General features: G+C 39.7%; 1 protein-coding gene across 1 annotated transcript in view; it reads right to left on the minus strand.

The window, feature by feature from the left end:
• LOC149313888 (rho GTPase-activating protein 15-like) overlaps positions 1 to 15,447 on the minus strand; it is a 522,566-nt gene that overhangs the window by 223,060 nt on the left and 284,059 nt on the right. The window contains exon 9 of the mRNA XM_089523318.1: positions 5,674 to 5,796. Within this exon, the coding sequence (XP_089379444.1) occupies positions 5,674 to 5,796 (123 nt within the window). The remainder of the gene's footprint in view (positions 1 to 5,673; positions 5,797 to 15,447) is intronic.

A 15,447-nucleotide genomic window follows, 5' to 3' on the forward strand; every position in this document is an offset into this window, starting at 1 on the left:
TGTGTCATTCTATTTTGCTACTTAAAAATGTTTTAATACAGGCCTGAAAAAATTAACATTTAAAAGTGCTCTCTGTCAGGGTAAGCATTGCAACTGCATTTTCATAACATTTTAACAGATTAAGGGATAAACTCTACAGAAGACAATGAAGGAACCTTATCAAATGAGCATTTCACATAGACTTACTGGAGATTGGAATTAAGCTCTGCTAACGAATCTTAACTCATTTGCATGGCCAGAACCTAATCCTAATGAAGCTTCATGGTAAGAATCTAACATGCTTTTTCCTCTCACTAAAAATTCCATTGCTACTAAAACCATTTTTTTCATTATAAAAAAAGCTGAGATTGCGTGGCAGAGCATGAAGCTTCATGACAGAACGTGGGACATACATCTCTCTCCCCAAATAAGAAACAGACTATGCTAGTAAATGAGGACTCTAAAGCAAGTCTGTCTGAAAACACATACATCTGTTATTTTTTCCTTCAGAGACACATTAAAGGATAGATTTGCGTTATGTTAATGAATCTGGATTTGTTTGGAGGGATCACATCTGATCCCTGTGAAACACCAAAAGAGATTCATCAGCAACATTTTATTAAACTAAAATTAATTTTGTTAAAAAAAATAATCCAGAAATCTAATTCTATCTAATTAAACACACACACAATGTATAACAGACATGTGCAACTTGTGGTACAGCCAGGCAAATGTGGAACATGCCCATCTTCAACAACAATAGCCAAGTAATCCCACTGTCCTTTGCACTTTTCAGGCAAGCAACACAACTGAAGAGGTTTTTCAAGCAACTGGAGAGTTTTCTGGACTGAAGGCAGGCTTTAAGTTTATTAGGTCACTAGTGAAAGCATAAATGAATAATAATTGTGGAATGGCCTGGGAGCATTTGGATGCACAGTATTTGGGTTATTAGGAACACTTGCATATTAGATGATTATAGGGGTCTGCTTCCACTTTAATTAATGTGGGTGCATCCTATAGAATCCAAGGGGCTTGTACAGTTGGCCCTCTGTAACCACCCCCAAGGATACCAAAATCCACAGATGCTTGAGTCTGCATTGTCCCCAATGGATGGTGGTGCAGCCACTTTATCTAAATGACAGGCCAAAGGCAGCAAGGGAATATGGCCACCCGCAAGCCAGCCACTGGGATCCACACCCACATCAGCTGTCTGGGACTGGGAGGGAACTACCAACTGATAATGCAGGCAGAGGCAGTGAATTACAAACAGCTCAAAGGTGTCCTTGCTTGTGAGAGAACATCAGGAGAAAGGCATTGGTCAAGCAGTCTGAGTCAAGGGAGGCAACAGGAATCAAGGACAACACAGTCTAAGGGTTGAAAAAGCCAGGAAGTCTGAAGTAGGAATGTAGGAGTATTGAGGCCTTAAGACCCCAACTGTGTCCTCTGTCTCATCAGCAAGGTGAGTCTTGCCCCTGTCCTCCAGGCTGAGGCTGCAGTTCCACAGGATGAGCTGGCTGAGGCTCTTCAGCAAGGAGAGCTGACTGCTCTGTAACAGGGAGAGGTGCAGACTGTTCCCTGTCTGGAAGACTTGCCTGGGTCCCTTCCTCAGTCTCCCCATTGGACTCTTCCTTTGGGTCCCAGCCCTGCAGCACTTGACCCATGACACTCTGTCACCAGCCTCCAACCTCCTCCTCTGCCTCTTCCTTCTCCTCCACCTCAATGTGGGATTGTCATCACGGATGGTTGAATCTGAGGATGGCAAGTCCACGGATATCAAAGATGGACTGTAGTTGGGTGAGGCTCTGGAGAAGTTCTCTGTCAAAGAATTCTAATCACCTTTCCCTAAACTACAAATCCCAGGATTTCATAGGGTGGGGCCATGGCCAGTTAAAAGTGGAATCAAAGCACTTGTGTAGTATGGAAGTGTTTTAGATGATCAATTAACAGAGATCTTGCTTACATCGTTAAAGTGGTGGCTAGTGGTTCTCATGCAACTCCAGTGTTGAATGTGCTCCAGCTTTTAGTGTAAACTTTACCATAGCTATCCAAAGTATTGAATCTTATGTCCAAACTAGGACTGGCACTTTACATAACTTCTTTAAAGTTCAGATTTAAATACAAACTGGCATGAAAGCCACCATCTGATGCTCCCTTTTTATACGCATTTGGCACTTAATGAGGAACACTCTTGACTTCATTTTAATGACTCTATGCAACAGAATCCAGGGATTTATAGTTTGGCAAAGCACCAGAGCTCTCTCATAGACTGGGCTAAATAATTTACTAAACTACAAATTCCAGGGTTCTGTAGGATAGAGTCATTAAGGTGGTTCTACGGTCTGGGCACACCCCAAATTACCTAGTTCAATGTCTTTTGGAAGAATGTAATTGTATCATTTTGTTAGCATTTTATGACTTTAGCCTTCTGTCCTGTTTTACTTAAGATAAATACTGTGAAGCTTATCACATTCATTTCCCCACGTTACGGGAATGGAAAGGGGGCACTTGGAGTCGTGCATCACTGAGAAAAAACAGATTTTACTGCACACCAAAGTGTCCTCAAAATGACCCCATTCCGTTCCCCAGCCGCAAGCTAATCCCATTTGGTGTTACGTGGTGCCATTTTGCTCAGCTGGAAGACTTTTGAACATTTAACACCTCTCAGCGCTGAATGGGGTCGGCTTGGGGCCAGGGAACGGAATGGGGCCATTTTGAGGACACTTTGGTGTGCAGTAAAATCCATTTTTTTCTCAGTGATGCGAACCCCCAAGTGTCCCCTCCTCGTTCCGATAATAGGGGGAAAATGAGTGCGATAAGCTTCTGTATGAGTTATTTTACTCTTGCCATATGCACTGCAACTTCAGAAATTGACTGGATGGAAAAGTCTGTGAATCAGTCATCATAGTGGTCCAAAACACATTGCAAAAGGAATACAGTTTGAGACTGTTTTAATTGTTCTGGCTCAGTGCTAGGGAATCATGGGAACTGTAGTTTATTGTGGCACTAGAGCTGTCTGACAGACATAGCTAAATGTCTCAGAAAACTACAGTTCCCAGAATTCCCTAGCATTGAGCCAGGGCTGCCAAAGTAGTCTCAAACTGGATTACTTCTGCAATGTGTTTTGGACCTATGTCTACCTGTTCGTGTTTTCACAACTCTTAAAAACTGTCTGTGACCTGGCTTTTGCACTTTTAGTGTGCACTTGCTACTACACTTTAGAAGGAAAATGAAACTGCATTGAGATAAGTCAACATTATTACATTGGTATAGTTTCAGTGACTCTAATGAAGCTGTACCAGTGTATCACAGGGAGAAAGGAATTTCCACCTTTATTCTGTTTCTTTGATATTTCCTCACTCTGTGGACCTGCCCTCATTTACCCTGGTTGAAGTCTTTCTATTAGTTCAAAATTGCTGGAACGCAGTCAGAACATCCAGGATAGTGTGGCTGTGCACAGCTGGTGCCAAACAGCCTTTAACTACCTAATTTACATGAGCAGTTCTGGTTTTTAACACATACTCACTAGTGGCATGGCCAAGCTAATCTGACATGTGGAATGGGAGAAAAAGCCAGTTTAGTTCAAACATTGCAAGGTGTTCAGACTATTCCAGCAGGCCCACCAGAACAAACTGAGACCAGTATTCCCCACTCACCCCCCCAAACCATATTGGAAATGGAAAACATCTTTTCAATTAAAAAACTGTCCCACTGTCAAACATACATGCAATAAAATGTTCAAAAGGTGGCATCTTCCAAAAGGCTTGTTCAAGGAAGCTAATGTAAAATCAATGTTTATACAATATATCTGGTGATACAGAATTTTATCTTTTGAGCCCACTACCAACACGACTGACATGCATCATTCCAAAGTTCTAAAGAAAGAGCACACACATACAAGATATACTTTCTGCCCTTGCAATCTGTACCCCACATTGTTGCAGAGTACATGCAGCTTGTATACATATAGAATCAGAATCATAGAGTTGAATCAAGAGACCACAAAGGCCATCCAGTCCAACTTCCTGCAATAGCAATTCAGGAATACACAGACAAAATACTCCCAACAGATGGCCATCCAGACTCTGTTGAAAAACCTCCAAAGAAGAAGACTCCATTCACTCTGAGGGAGAATGCTCTACTGCTGAACAGCTCTTACCATCAGGAACTTCTTCCTAATGCTGAGATGGAATCTCTTTTCCTGTAGTTTGAACACACACACAAGCTTCATTTGGAGCTTTGACTCAACATGTGGAAGTTCAGACACAAGTCCAGTTAGGTAAAAATACTCCCCCCCCCCTTTCAATCCAGTCATTCATAACCTGAGATATATCACATAATGAGGGCTCCAAGCAAACCCCAAGCAGATCAACTGGGCAATGTGGCTTAGGAAAACAGAAGACATTTACACAAACTAATGTGTCCATTCTTTAACATGCTCATTGTTTTTTCTAATTGGTAAAAGTTATATCAGAGATTGGAAGTATCAGAAATTTGAAGTAACTACTTGCAATTAATTATTTTTTCCAGTATTTGTCAAATGACATTACATTATGATTGCAACTTTACACACAATAACTTTATACATTTTACATTGCAATTCTTGTTATAATTACCAGGCTGCGGCCTTACAAAATTGTGAAGGCAGAATCTGGCATTTGGCTCATGTTCAGACTAGTGCTGGTCCCTCATATTCTTTTCTGGCTACTGGGGCAACAATAAGGTAGGCAGGAGGCTATTATGGTTTGTACCGAGGGAAAGTGTTTGTATCATTCTTAATATTTTTATGCATCCAATTTTAAAAAATTATTTTTGAAAATTGATATATCAAAGACATGTTTTAAAAACTGTAACTGTAAAAAAATATTTTTGGTGGTGATGGGATCTAAGAATGAGAAATGTAACAAGTTACTTTTTTAAAGTAATTTTTAAAGGGCTGACCTGTGCGCATTCATAATTACACAGAAAGAAAGAGGCATACTGTTTAGTCAAGTCCATTTACCACATTCCCTCTTTTCAGCTGGCCCTGGACTGGAGTATCAGTCAATTGAACTTACTGGTAGACCTGTGTGAATGTGCCTTCAAGTCCCCTGTTGACTTATGATGACCCCATGAATTTCATAGGGTTTTCTTAGGCAAGGAATAATCAGATGTGGTTTTGCCAGTTTCTTCTTCTGAAATATAGCCTTCAGTGGAAGTCTCCAATTCAAGTATTAACCAGGGCAGACCCTGCTTACAATTATCCAACTATAACTTTCTTTGTAACATAAGGATTGATGGAGGCGACAGTATGGAGAAAATGCATTCCAATGTGTCTTAGCTTGACAAAAGAAAACTGGCTTTAAAACCACTGTTTTTTTAAACCGATTTATCGACCTATAATTCGGGTTTTCCTAGATAAATCGATTCAGATTCGAATCTCAATGGGGATTATATCAGAGCAATGTGGGTCGAATTAGCGTTCAAAGGGAAGCAATGCACCCATGATTCGCATCCTGACCCATGTTATAGGCCAGTGGGAATGACCCCTTTATGTAGTTTTTAAAGAGTATTATAACAATATTTGGAATTAAACAGAAATATAAATACATTTGTAAGATACATGGGAGTTTAAAGATGTAAGTCACTTCTCTTTCTCTGGAGTGCATGAGCTCACATACACACACAAAATCATAACTATTTAATTCAGCAACTTACCTTTAATTATTCCCTTTTCTTGCAAAGTTCTCAATGAAGGTCGTCGAGTAATAAACTTCTTTAGCCTGCTCTTAACTCTGTTTCTGTCAGTTGTATCAGAAATACTGTAGGTGAGCCTAAAAACTGGGAAAGGGGTGTAAAAAGAAAAGTAAATGATGTTACTTTTGGATATGGAAAGCTTCTCTGGAAATCTGTGGGAAAATATGACCATATCTTGGATCCCTCAGTCTCACTTGTGGGATGTTCCAAGCAGAATCTGATTAATATGATTATGAATAAATATTGTGAGTTGAGAGAGTTGTATTAGTAATGGTTCATGTTATTGGAGAACTATCAGTATAGATGTGTAAATTTTGAATGTATCCCAAAAGTTTGTATCGTTAGCACATATGTTTCTCCAATTGCAAATTAAAGTAGGCTGTTTATTATTTCCTAGACAAAAAAAAATGGTGGGAGGAACAATATATGAGTATCAGGAGAGGTCAGACACATTGCCAAGTATGCAAGACATCCTACATTTATTTTAAAGACCATGGGTTCATAAACAAGCTATTCATTACTGAAGAGAAAGATTTCCAGTTATAAAATTAACAGCAAACCCCTATATGTATTTATAAAGAAATGAGCCCCACCATATTTACTGGCACTGATTCTGAAAGATCAACAGGACCCACACAACTATGGTGGTAGATTAGAGCAAAATCTCAGGTCAAGCTTTATTGCATTATTTATGACAGGCTCACTGCTGCAACCTGCCATTGAAAGCCTTGTGTTTCTCCAGGCCTCCTTCGCCATTCTCCCAGTGCCTATGATGCTAAAAAAACCCTTCCAGTTAGACAGAGAACAAGGATGAAAAGCAGAATCTGGATTGGCATGACAAGATTGTGTAGAATGGAGCTTCTTTGTCAGTTAGATATGCCTATACAGTCGCCCCTGCAATGGCACATGCCCCCCATTCAAGCCTATGGGGCTTGAATATGAACAGGCCTCTGTTTTTGTGGGATTTTTTCCCCAGAACAGATCCCCTGCGAAAAAGGAGGGCCAACTGTATTTAAATAGGTTTAACATTTATCCCTTCTCCATAGCAGACCGTAGCTCTGAGATCTTGGAAATGAAGTTTGCCATTGTTTTGCAAAGCAATGAGTAAGCTACCCCTTGTACAAACAAAACTTGTCAGATTGCAGTCTAAGTACATCACAGACCAGACTCGATGAATGATGGAAACTTCCAACAGTTTGTTACCTACAAAGTCATAAGCAGTGAATTCAACAGTCGAATTCAACCCACCAATGGGTTTTCATGACTGACTGGAGATTTGAACCCTGTTTTCCAGCGTCTTACTCCAATGCTCAAGTCATTACACCATGCTGGCTATCCCTGGGAAAGGAAATAGAAAACTCTAAAAAGAAACATCACTTGAGCACAGTTTCCAAGGTTCTTTTAGAGAAGCCATGACCATCAAGTGATGTGAGAGTATTACATGTTTCCAGTGTAGGTATATACCCTGAATTATTTTTTTAAAAACCTAATAATCATATCATAAGGAGAAGAGAGAATAATCTACACAAGTGGATAAATTCATTTCATGTTGATAAAGAAAGCAAGACCCAGGGCACCACAGTAGAGGTCTCCTGAAGGCTTTGTAATAACCTCTGATCCAAATTGCATTCCAAGAGTGTAAAATTGTTTCCTTTTCCCTAGCAACCCCCTCCCCCCCAAAAAAACCCTATCCAAGATATGACAGGTTCTGACCCAAAATTAGAAACACATTACATGACTTCTTTGGAAAGAAAACAATAAGAGCATTTTTTAGGATGAGAGAAATGAAATGATACATTAAAAGGTGCCCTCTCCCAGAAACCGGAGCAAGTTCAAGAAGCCTACTTAACAAGAAGAGAATTCAGGAATATTGTGTCTTACATTACATATCTGACAGCAGAGACCAAAATAAAACAAAAAGGGTTTTTCAATTTGCTGCTCCCTAGGGATAGAAACGTGCCAGATTCTTCATTTTAAATAAATACAAAATATCCAATTAAGGAAAACAACATTTAAACACATGCCTATGATAATCAGAGCATACTTTGCTTCTGATTTCACTACTGATTTGAACAGAGGATTGTTCCATTTTCCCACAGCACTGGAGTGACCCCCTACATACTTCTGCAAGCTAGTAATCACAAAGGACATATAAAAGGACACTTTTACTGGAACATTCACTGCATGGGACAATAATACATCACTTATGAAAAAATAAAATCCACATTTTTAGTGGTAGCATTCTTAGGATGATATATCATAGAATACGGAGATTAGCATTCAATTAATGGCTCACTCTTTTGTTCATGTTCTATTTTAGAACATTTCAGTTCAAATGGGAGCAACCCTTGGCAGTGATATACAAATTCCAAGCCATTCAGCCTTACTGTATAAAAAGGAATAGATTAAGGTTTCTGAGGATACAAGTATGATGGCATGTTGAAAAAGGAAAATGACATAGAAAATATTACTTGTCCACCACATTTTAATGGTTTTGTTTCATTTTGTATGAATTTGTACCTCTGCACATATTTACATGTATATTGACCAGGTTCTAAATAAAGAACATTCAAATATCCCGTTTAAGTGCATGGCATTCAAAATGTTTACTTTAGACTGTGATGCTCTCTCAGTATTTTATGCCCAGCTGAGAGTCCTAACTTAATAGCTGCATTTCCATATTTTGATATATATGAAACATACAAACACACAGTGTTAATCTTTGCTTATTTTCTTCTCATATGCATGAATGAGTAATTACAAAACTGATAGAGAGGATAGTGATGAACGGAGAAAATAGTTAAATAGCTATTGTATATACTCATGTATAAGTCTACAAATGTTAGTTTAAAAAATGACCCAAGCAACTGGAGTCAACTAATCCATGGGCCATTGTAAGTAATGTACTTTAACTCATAAAAAGGAAACCATTCTCTGTTGAAAGGTAAGAGTGTAATCTGTCCTGGAAGCACTGGCCCCTCCCTGTTCTCGCATCCATCCAGCCTTTAGGGTGAGCTCAAACAGTTATGCCTGCTGCAATTTTGTAAGTTATTTGCCATTGTTTCCCTTTGCTTCATTCTTTAGATCCTTTGTTACATACCCCTAAGTTTTACTTCCAGCTTATCCACAGGTCATATCAAAATCCATAATTTTGGTTCCAAAACCTGCCCTTAACTTATACATGAGGTTGACTTAAGTATATATAGCGCCTAATTAGTGTGAACTGTGGGGAACTATATACTGGGGGCTAGGACATGATCCCAAAGGAGCAGGACAGCATTACTGTTTGGCCAAGAGAACTTGGACCAGTCTGACTGGACAATGGTACATGGATTCCCTCCTCACTTTCTGTGGAATTCTGCAACTAATGGGCCCTTGGTATGCACTAAGATTTGTTTCCAGGACCCTCTGTGGATACCCAAATCGATTGATGATGAAGTTGCATCAAATACAATGGCATAGTATGATGCTGTCCCTTATGTAAAATAATAAAATCAAAATGTGCTTTTTGGAATGTATATATTTTTGGAATATTTTCAATCCATGGATGGTTGAATCCATGGATATAAAATCTGTGGATATGGAGGGCTGACTGTATGTATTTGGATGTTAACAGAAGTTGTGGCCAAATACTGAAACCATCCAGTGGGGTCCAGCCACCTTCCAGAATGCAGCCAGTGAATGGGGTAAATGATACTGGCTTACCTATAATTTCTACATGCTTTTGTCACAAAATTAAATTAAAGCACCGGCTGAATGTAATTGTGCTATATGACAATGGTTCCTTGTATGTTCTTTCATGTTCCACCAATAAGGTATTAATATATGTTGATTCCAAAGAACTTCTATTTCCCAGTTTACAAAGCACTTACCCTAAATCCCAGGGGTTTACTACCTGTGATTAATTCCTGCCCGGTACAATGTTATCTCAGTACTTTGGACATGTGTTGAGAGCATTGGTCTTTGAAGAACTATCCATTAATGACTTTCTGAACTGTGACAATGGATATTGACAGTGCTTGTCAGACTAAAGCACTATTGATTGTTTCACATCATGTGTATAGCAAAACCAATTTCTTTCAAGTGCTGCTTTCCTAACTGAAATACATTAGAGCAGTGCCTATCAGTTCATTATGATGGTCCAAAATTATAGCACACAATGCATCCGAAAAGAAGAGCTCCTATAAAATATGAACACGTGTCGTGTAAGAGGTTAGGATGCTGAAACAATATAAGTTTAACAGCCCTGCAAGCACAGAGCATTTGCTTTGGAGCAGCCCCATTAAGAGTTAATGAAGTGCTTTTCAAGAAAAGTTTTTAAATGACCCAAATGAGCTGGCTTAAATCGCAGCAGTGTAGTGTAGTAGTTTCAGCACTGGACGATGACTGGAGAACAGGGTTTGGTTGGAAACCCATTGGGTGACCTTGGGTGAGTCACACACTTTCAGATTCAGAAAACCCTGTGATTGGTTCACCTTAAGGTTGCCATAAATTAGAAACAACTTGAAGGTACATAACAACAGTGCAGAATTATGCACATGTGTTTTAATTTTGTGCATTAGTGTTCTCATTCTTGATAAACAAGGGCATCTAGACATTCTGAGACACCCCACTGCAAAAATTGCCCAACACTGTGAATTGTTTGTGCTGTAATGAGAGTGAAATGACAGCAACTTTTTGTTTTTTCCTTTTAAATTAAATAGATTTTTGTTAAAAAAAAAGATTGCATATTGTACAAAGAACCATCTGTTTGCATATATTTGCACTAATAAAATTTTCATGAAAAAGTAATCAAATGTGAAAAACCACCACAAAATGTCCAAGTACTTTCATAACCTCACCCAGCTAGGAGAAAACTTTTCCAGATCTTCCTTCTTGCTTTTAAGAATTAAATAAATCAAAACTGACATTGATATATATGTCTGTGTATGTGTGTTACAGCTTTCCCTCTGGCCAGTCAGGTGAAGTAAGTAGCCAATATGTTTCCATCTATATCTCCCTTCACCAGGTCTACACTGGGCTGCTTGAAGAGTTTTTGAATCCCTTCTTGGACATTACTTGAACTTTCCCTGAGTAGCTCTTGCTTGCCTATCTGTCTGGCTTCAGTGTCCAATAGACACTGTTAAATGACTCTAACGACATTTGCTGTCTCTTACGCCCTTTACTTTAACAACAAAATTCACAGAATGCAAACAACTAATGCTGCAGCCCAACTCAGCAAGAAGAAATGATAATCATGATACTGACTTAATCAGGCATTTCCCCCCTTCCATTTTTTAAAAATCATGCTATATTTTCAGACTTAGAACAGGGAATCCATAGGCAATGTATAATCTCTGTGCTACAGCTTGAATTTTAAAGAACTGCTCAGTTTGCTGCCCTCATACCTCCAGAACATGGGTCAGGGATGTAGCCAAGGGGGAGGGACTCCCCCTTCCGTTAGATACAATCAATGGTGTGTGCCGCTGCGCTACCACACCCAAACGCCATTATAATGGTTGCACTTACTTTGGACCCTCCCTTCTCAAAATCCTGTCTAGGTCCCTGCATGGGTGATGGGATCTGCTGTAATTCTAACTGGACTCTGATGCCAAGATCAAGAAGGAAAGCTTACTAAGCCAGGAGCAGCTTATTGACCATCCCTTGTCTCCCTCTTGACCATGACTATCTGCTTCCTGTAACTTATTGACATTCATTAGATCTTCAAAGAACATATATAGGATGCTACTTTCTCACAAAGTAAGAGCCTTCTATGCCCTACTAAGGATGCCAAATCGTAGTTCTTGCAGCAAATCAATGCTGACACATAATCGGCATTTATCTTAATTAGCCCTGAAATATGTGAGAAGAGTGACAGAGTGACACTTATCACTGAACAAATATACTGACAGCAAGTTAAAATAGGGAAGCAAAGAGACAAACATGGGTGTGATTGGCTAGGAGACACACTGAAAACCAAGGTCTGGTCATTACATGTCTATATACTTAAGGACCCAAAGGTTGTAATTGCATCAAACACAAATCACCCTGAATCTATTCAGATGCTTTCTTTACAGGAGGTATCCAAAACAACCAAGTAGATCTGTGAAAGGAAAGGGTGTGAAATCGACAACGATTGCATGTTCTGAATTTAAATAACAGGAAAATGATGGCTTAATAGCCTAAAATTCCAATACTGTCATTATACTTCTTGTGTGTTTGCAATAAAGACACGGTAACCTTATAGGTTATTTTCTCCCATGAAATAGTTTGTGTGCAGTATGTGTGTGTTTCATTTTAATGCTTGTCTTTGGCCTATGAACAAATGAAAATAAGTGGGCATTCTATATGGAATTTCATTGTTCCAGACATATCCTCAGATATATATTTATATTTATTTGCATATCTTTAGAACATACAGTATTTTAGGGACTATAACAAGTAGAATACTGCTGAGATAGGAATGATGGAGGATGACTGTGCCATGCATGTAGTGAAGATCTTTACTGATGCTCAATCTTTTCACTGGGGAGTGTCTCAAGTACTAGGACTTAGAAAAGCTTTTGTCTCAGAGCTGGTAGAAATACTTCTTCAATTATATCCATCAACAAATAGCTAAATGCTGTAGATCCTTCACCTTGGCTTGTTGAATCCTTAACCATCAGCCGTCTGAGGCTGTATCTTCACTTTAGAATTAGTGCAGTTATACTGCTTTAACTGTCATGACTCAGTGTTATGGAATCCCGGGTTTTGTAGATTTGTGAGCTCTTCTCTGTTGGAGAGCTCTGTTACTACAAAAACATTACAAATCCCAGTATTACATAGCATTGAGCCATGGCAGTTAAAGTGGTGTCAAACTGGATTATTTATGCAGTGCAGATGCAGCCCAATTGGATACAGGTAATTGTGAAAGGCTCTCTTCAACAAGATGTGATTCTATGGCCCGTTCCACACGGGCCGATAGTACGTGTGTAGCACATACTAGGGTTAGGAAGGGGCGTCCTTTCCAGACATCCCCAACCCTAGTACATGCTGAGCACGTACAAAATGGCAGCGCCCATTCTACATGGGTGCTGCCATCTTGACGTAGCGGACGCTTAGCGTCCGCACATAGCAGCGCTGTAATGACACCGCAAGTGCACCATTGGTGCCTTGCATCGTCATTACCGCACTGCAAAAAGAAGCTGCTTTTGCGGCTTCTTTTTGTTTCACAGAGGAGTCATGTGGTTTGGCCGTTGAGGCTCCTCCGCACAGCAAATGAGGGCGCTTTCCAGACTGCCCTTTTGGGTGGTCTGGAAAGCGCCTAAAATTCATAAAAAAGGCTGTGATTAATTTTTGTTTTTAAAACAAAATGTCCTAAACCTTACCATACTGGATAAATTTAGCTTGTCTCTGACATTTTATTATTATACCAAGTATTCACATTGATGATGACATCTCAGTTTCTGATTTTACTGAATGAGGTGCATTAACTAGCTCCATTTCTATCTGGGTCATAAAGACTGCTTTATTTATTTCATTTATATGCCGTCTCTCTACCTGAAGGGAACTAAGGGAGCTCACAGCTTTAAAAGATATTACAATAAAATGTAAAATCGTTAAAATAATCTAAAAACAATATAAAATTACATTAAAAATATAACAGAAATTAAAAAGCATGATAAATACACATGTTCAATATAAAAACCACCATGGCATGCTTTGTTCCTTTAGTAGATGATCTATACCATGAAGTGGACAGAAAATGTGTGTCCCTATTGGTCCTCCTGGATCTTTGCACATCTTTTGATGTAATTTGAAACCATTTGTTGAGGATGAGACTTAGTGCTGGTACAGATGGCCTCGAAGAGGCGGCATGACACTGCCCCTTTGAGCACTGGATCAGGGCCATGGCAACCCCACACTGCAGCCCCAATTTGTCATTTTTCCAGCCCCAAAAGAATTGGCAAAACACCACTCCTGTTTAGTGTGGAAAAAGCCGCCCTTTCCACCACTGGAGCAGCTTTGCAGTGCTTGGGTAGCATGCAGTGTCTGGATGCCAAGCCAACCTGAGCGCGCTGCAATGCTGCCTGCTATGTGGTTGGGTGGGTGCCAACTTGGGGGAAGCATTTGACGCCAACTTGGGGGAAGCATTTGGGCTTGTGTCATCTAAACGTCACACCCCCAAGCCAGTGCTTACCTCCAGTCTGTTGAGGCTGTTAGAGGCATCATTTGACAGTTGTCCTGGTCCTTTTAGAAAGGTGATTACAGGTAATTAAAGGTGACATTGATTAACTCCTTTTTCTCAGTGTGGTCATTGTATATGATATTCCTCAAGGTTTTATTTTGTCTACCATAGTTGTTGTGCCTTCAAACTGACTTATGGTGACCCTAAAACAACCCTACCCTGGGGTTTTCTAGAACTCAGAGTGTGAAATGCCCAAGTCCACCCAATGGGTTTCCATGGCCAAGCGGGAAATTAAACCCTGGCCTCCAAAATCATAGGGGATTATCACATGGGAGGATTACTGTGGTTTAAAGGCCAGCAAAACGCGAAGGTGTGATACCTGGTCGTACTTCTGATTCATTATTGAAGCATCCCCTCACCTCTCCTGTCCTCAAAAATGTTTGCACAGCAGCCATTTCTTCAATAACGGGAACTTCCATTATGAAGAAATGGCTGCTCCGCGTTGCTGATGGGTGAGGAGAGGGGATGGTTCAGTGATGCTTCACACCTTCGCACTTCTGGAGCATTTTATTGGTGTTTTAACCATGGTAAACTCGGTGTGATAATCTCCATAGTCCAATGCTCAGACCACCACATTATTTAGTATACACTGGGAAGCACTGAGAGAAATTATGTAGAGTTCTGGGCTTTGATTCTACCAGTGTTGTTCATGACGCACAGTCCTGTCTCTCTACATCTATACCCAAGGTAACTGGGCAAATTCTAAATCAGTGTCTCATCTTATTTCTGGATGGCAGAAAAGTGGAAAAATAAGGCTTAATCCAAATAAAACAGGTTTCCCTGGTCAATTTAAAATATATCAAGGAAAAAAAAATCCAGCCTATTTTACATAGGATTATAATCCCCTAAACTCTTCCATGGATTCTGCCCTGAATCTAGATGCCTAGCTTTTGTTGATGGACAAAAATATGTCAATAGAGCTACCTTACAATAAGCCCTCCCTTCAGCCACCATCTTGGGGGGGGGGGAGAGGCAGGCTAGCTCCAACTGCCTGCCTGAAAGAAGAAAAGCCCTCCCTTCAGCCACCATCTTGGGGGGAGAGAGGCAGGCTAGCTCCAACTGCCTGCCTGAACGAAGAAAAAGCCCTCCTTCCGACCACCATCTTGAGGGGGAGAGAGGCCTGTTATGTTTTATTTTGACTTTGTATTGTACTTGCTGTTGTATACCACTTTGATCTAATTTGGAAAAGCGGTATATAAATAACATTATTATTATTATTATTATTATTATTATTATTATTATTATTATCTGTACTTGGAGATGTCAGATCTCACTGTGGTGACACATACCATAGTTCAGTTACCTTGGGAAATGCTCAGATATATAATCTGGTACAAAATAATACATCTGGGTTGTTAACTAGGACTCAAGGAAACATGTTCCCTTGGTAGTAATGTTTTTAAACCTACTGGTTCATTCCTAAGAGAAATCCAAAGTGTGCATATAAGTTTTAAAGCTATATATAACTGATCAAGTACAATTACTTACATTGTAATTGAAGCAGAAAAAATGCCTTTGGGGATAATAAT

Source organism: Sceloporus occidentalis, unplaced genomic scaffold, assembly GCF_023333645.1.
Source record: "Sceloporus occidentalis isolate IW3139 unplaced genomic scaffold, rSceOcc1.0.p SCAF_4, whole genome shotgun sequence".
NCBI lineage: Eukaryota > Metazoa > Chordata > Lepidosauria > Squamata > Phrynosomatidae > Sceloporus > Sceloporus occidentalis.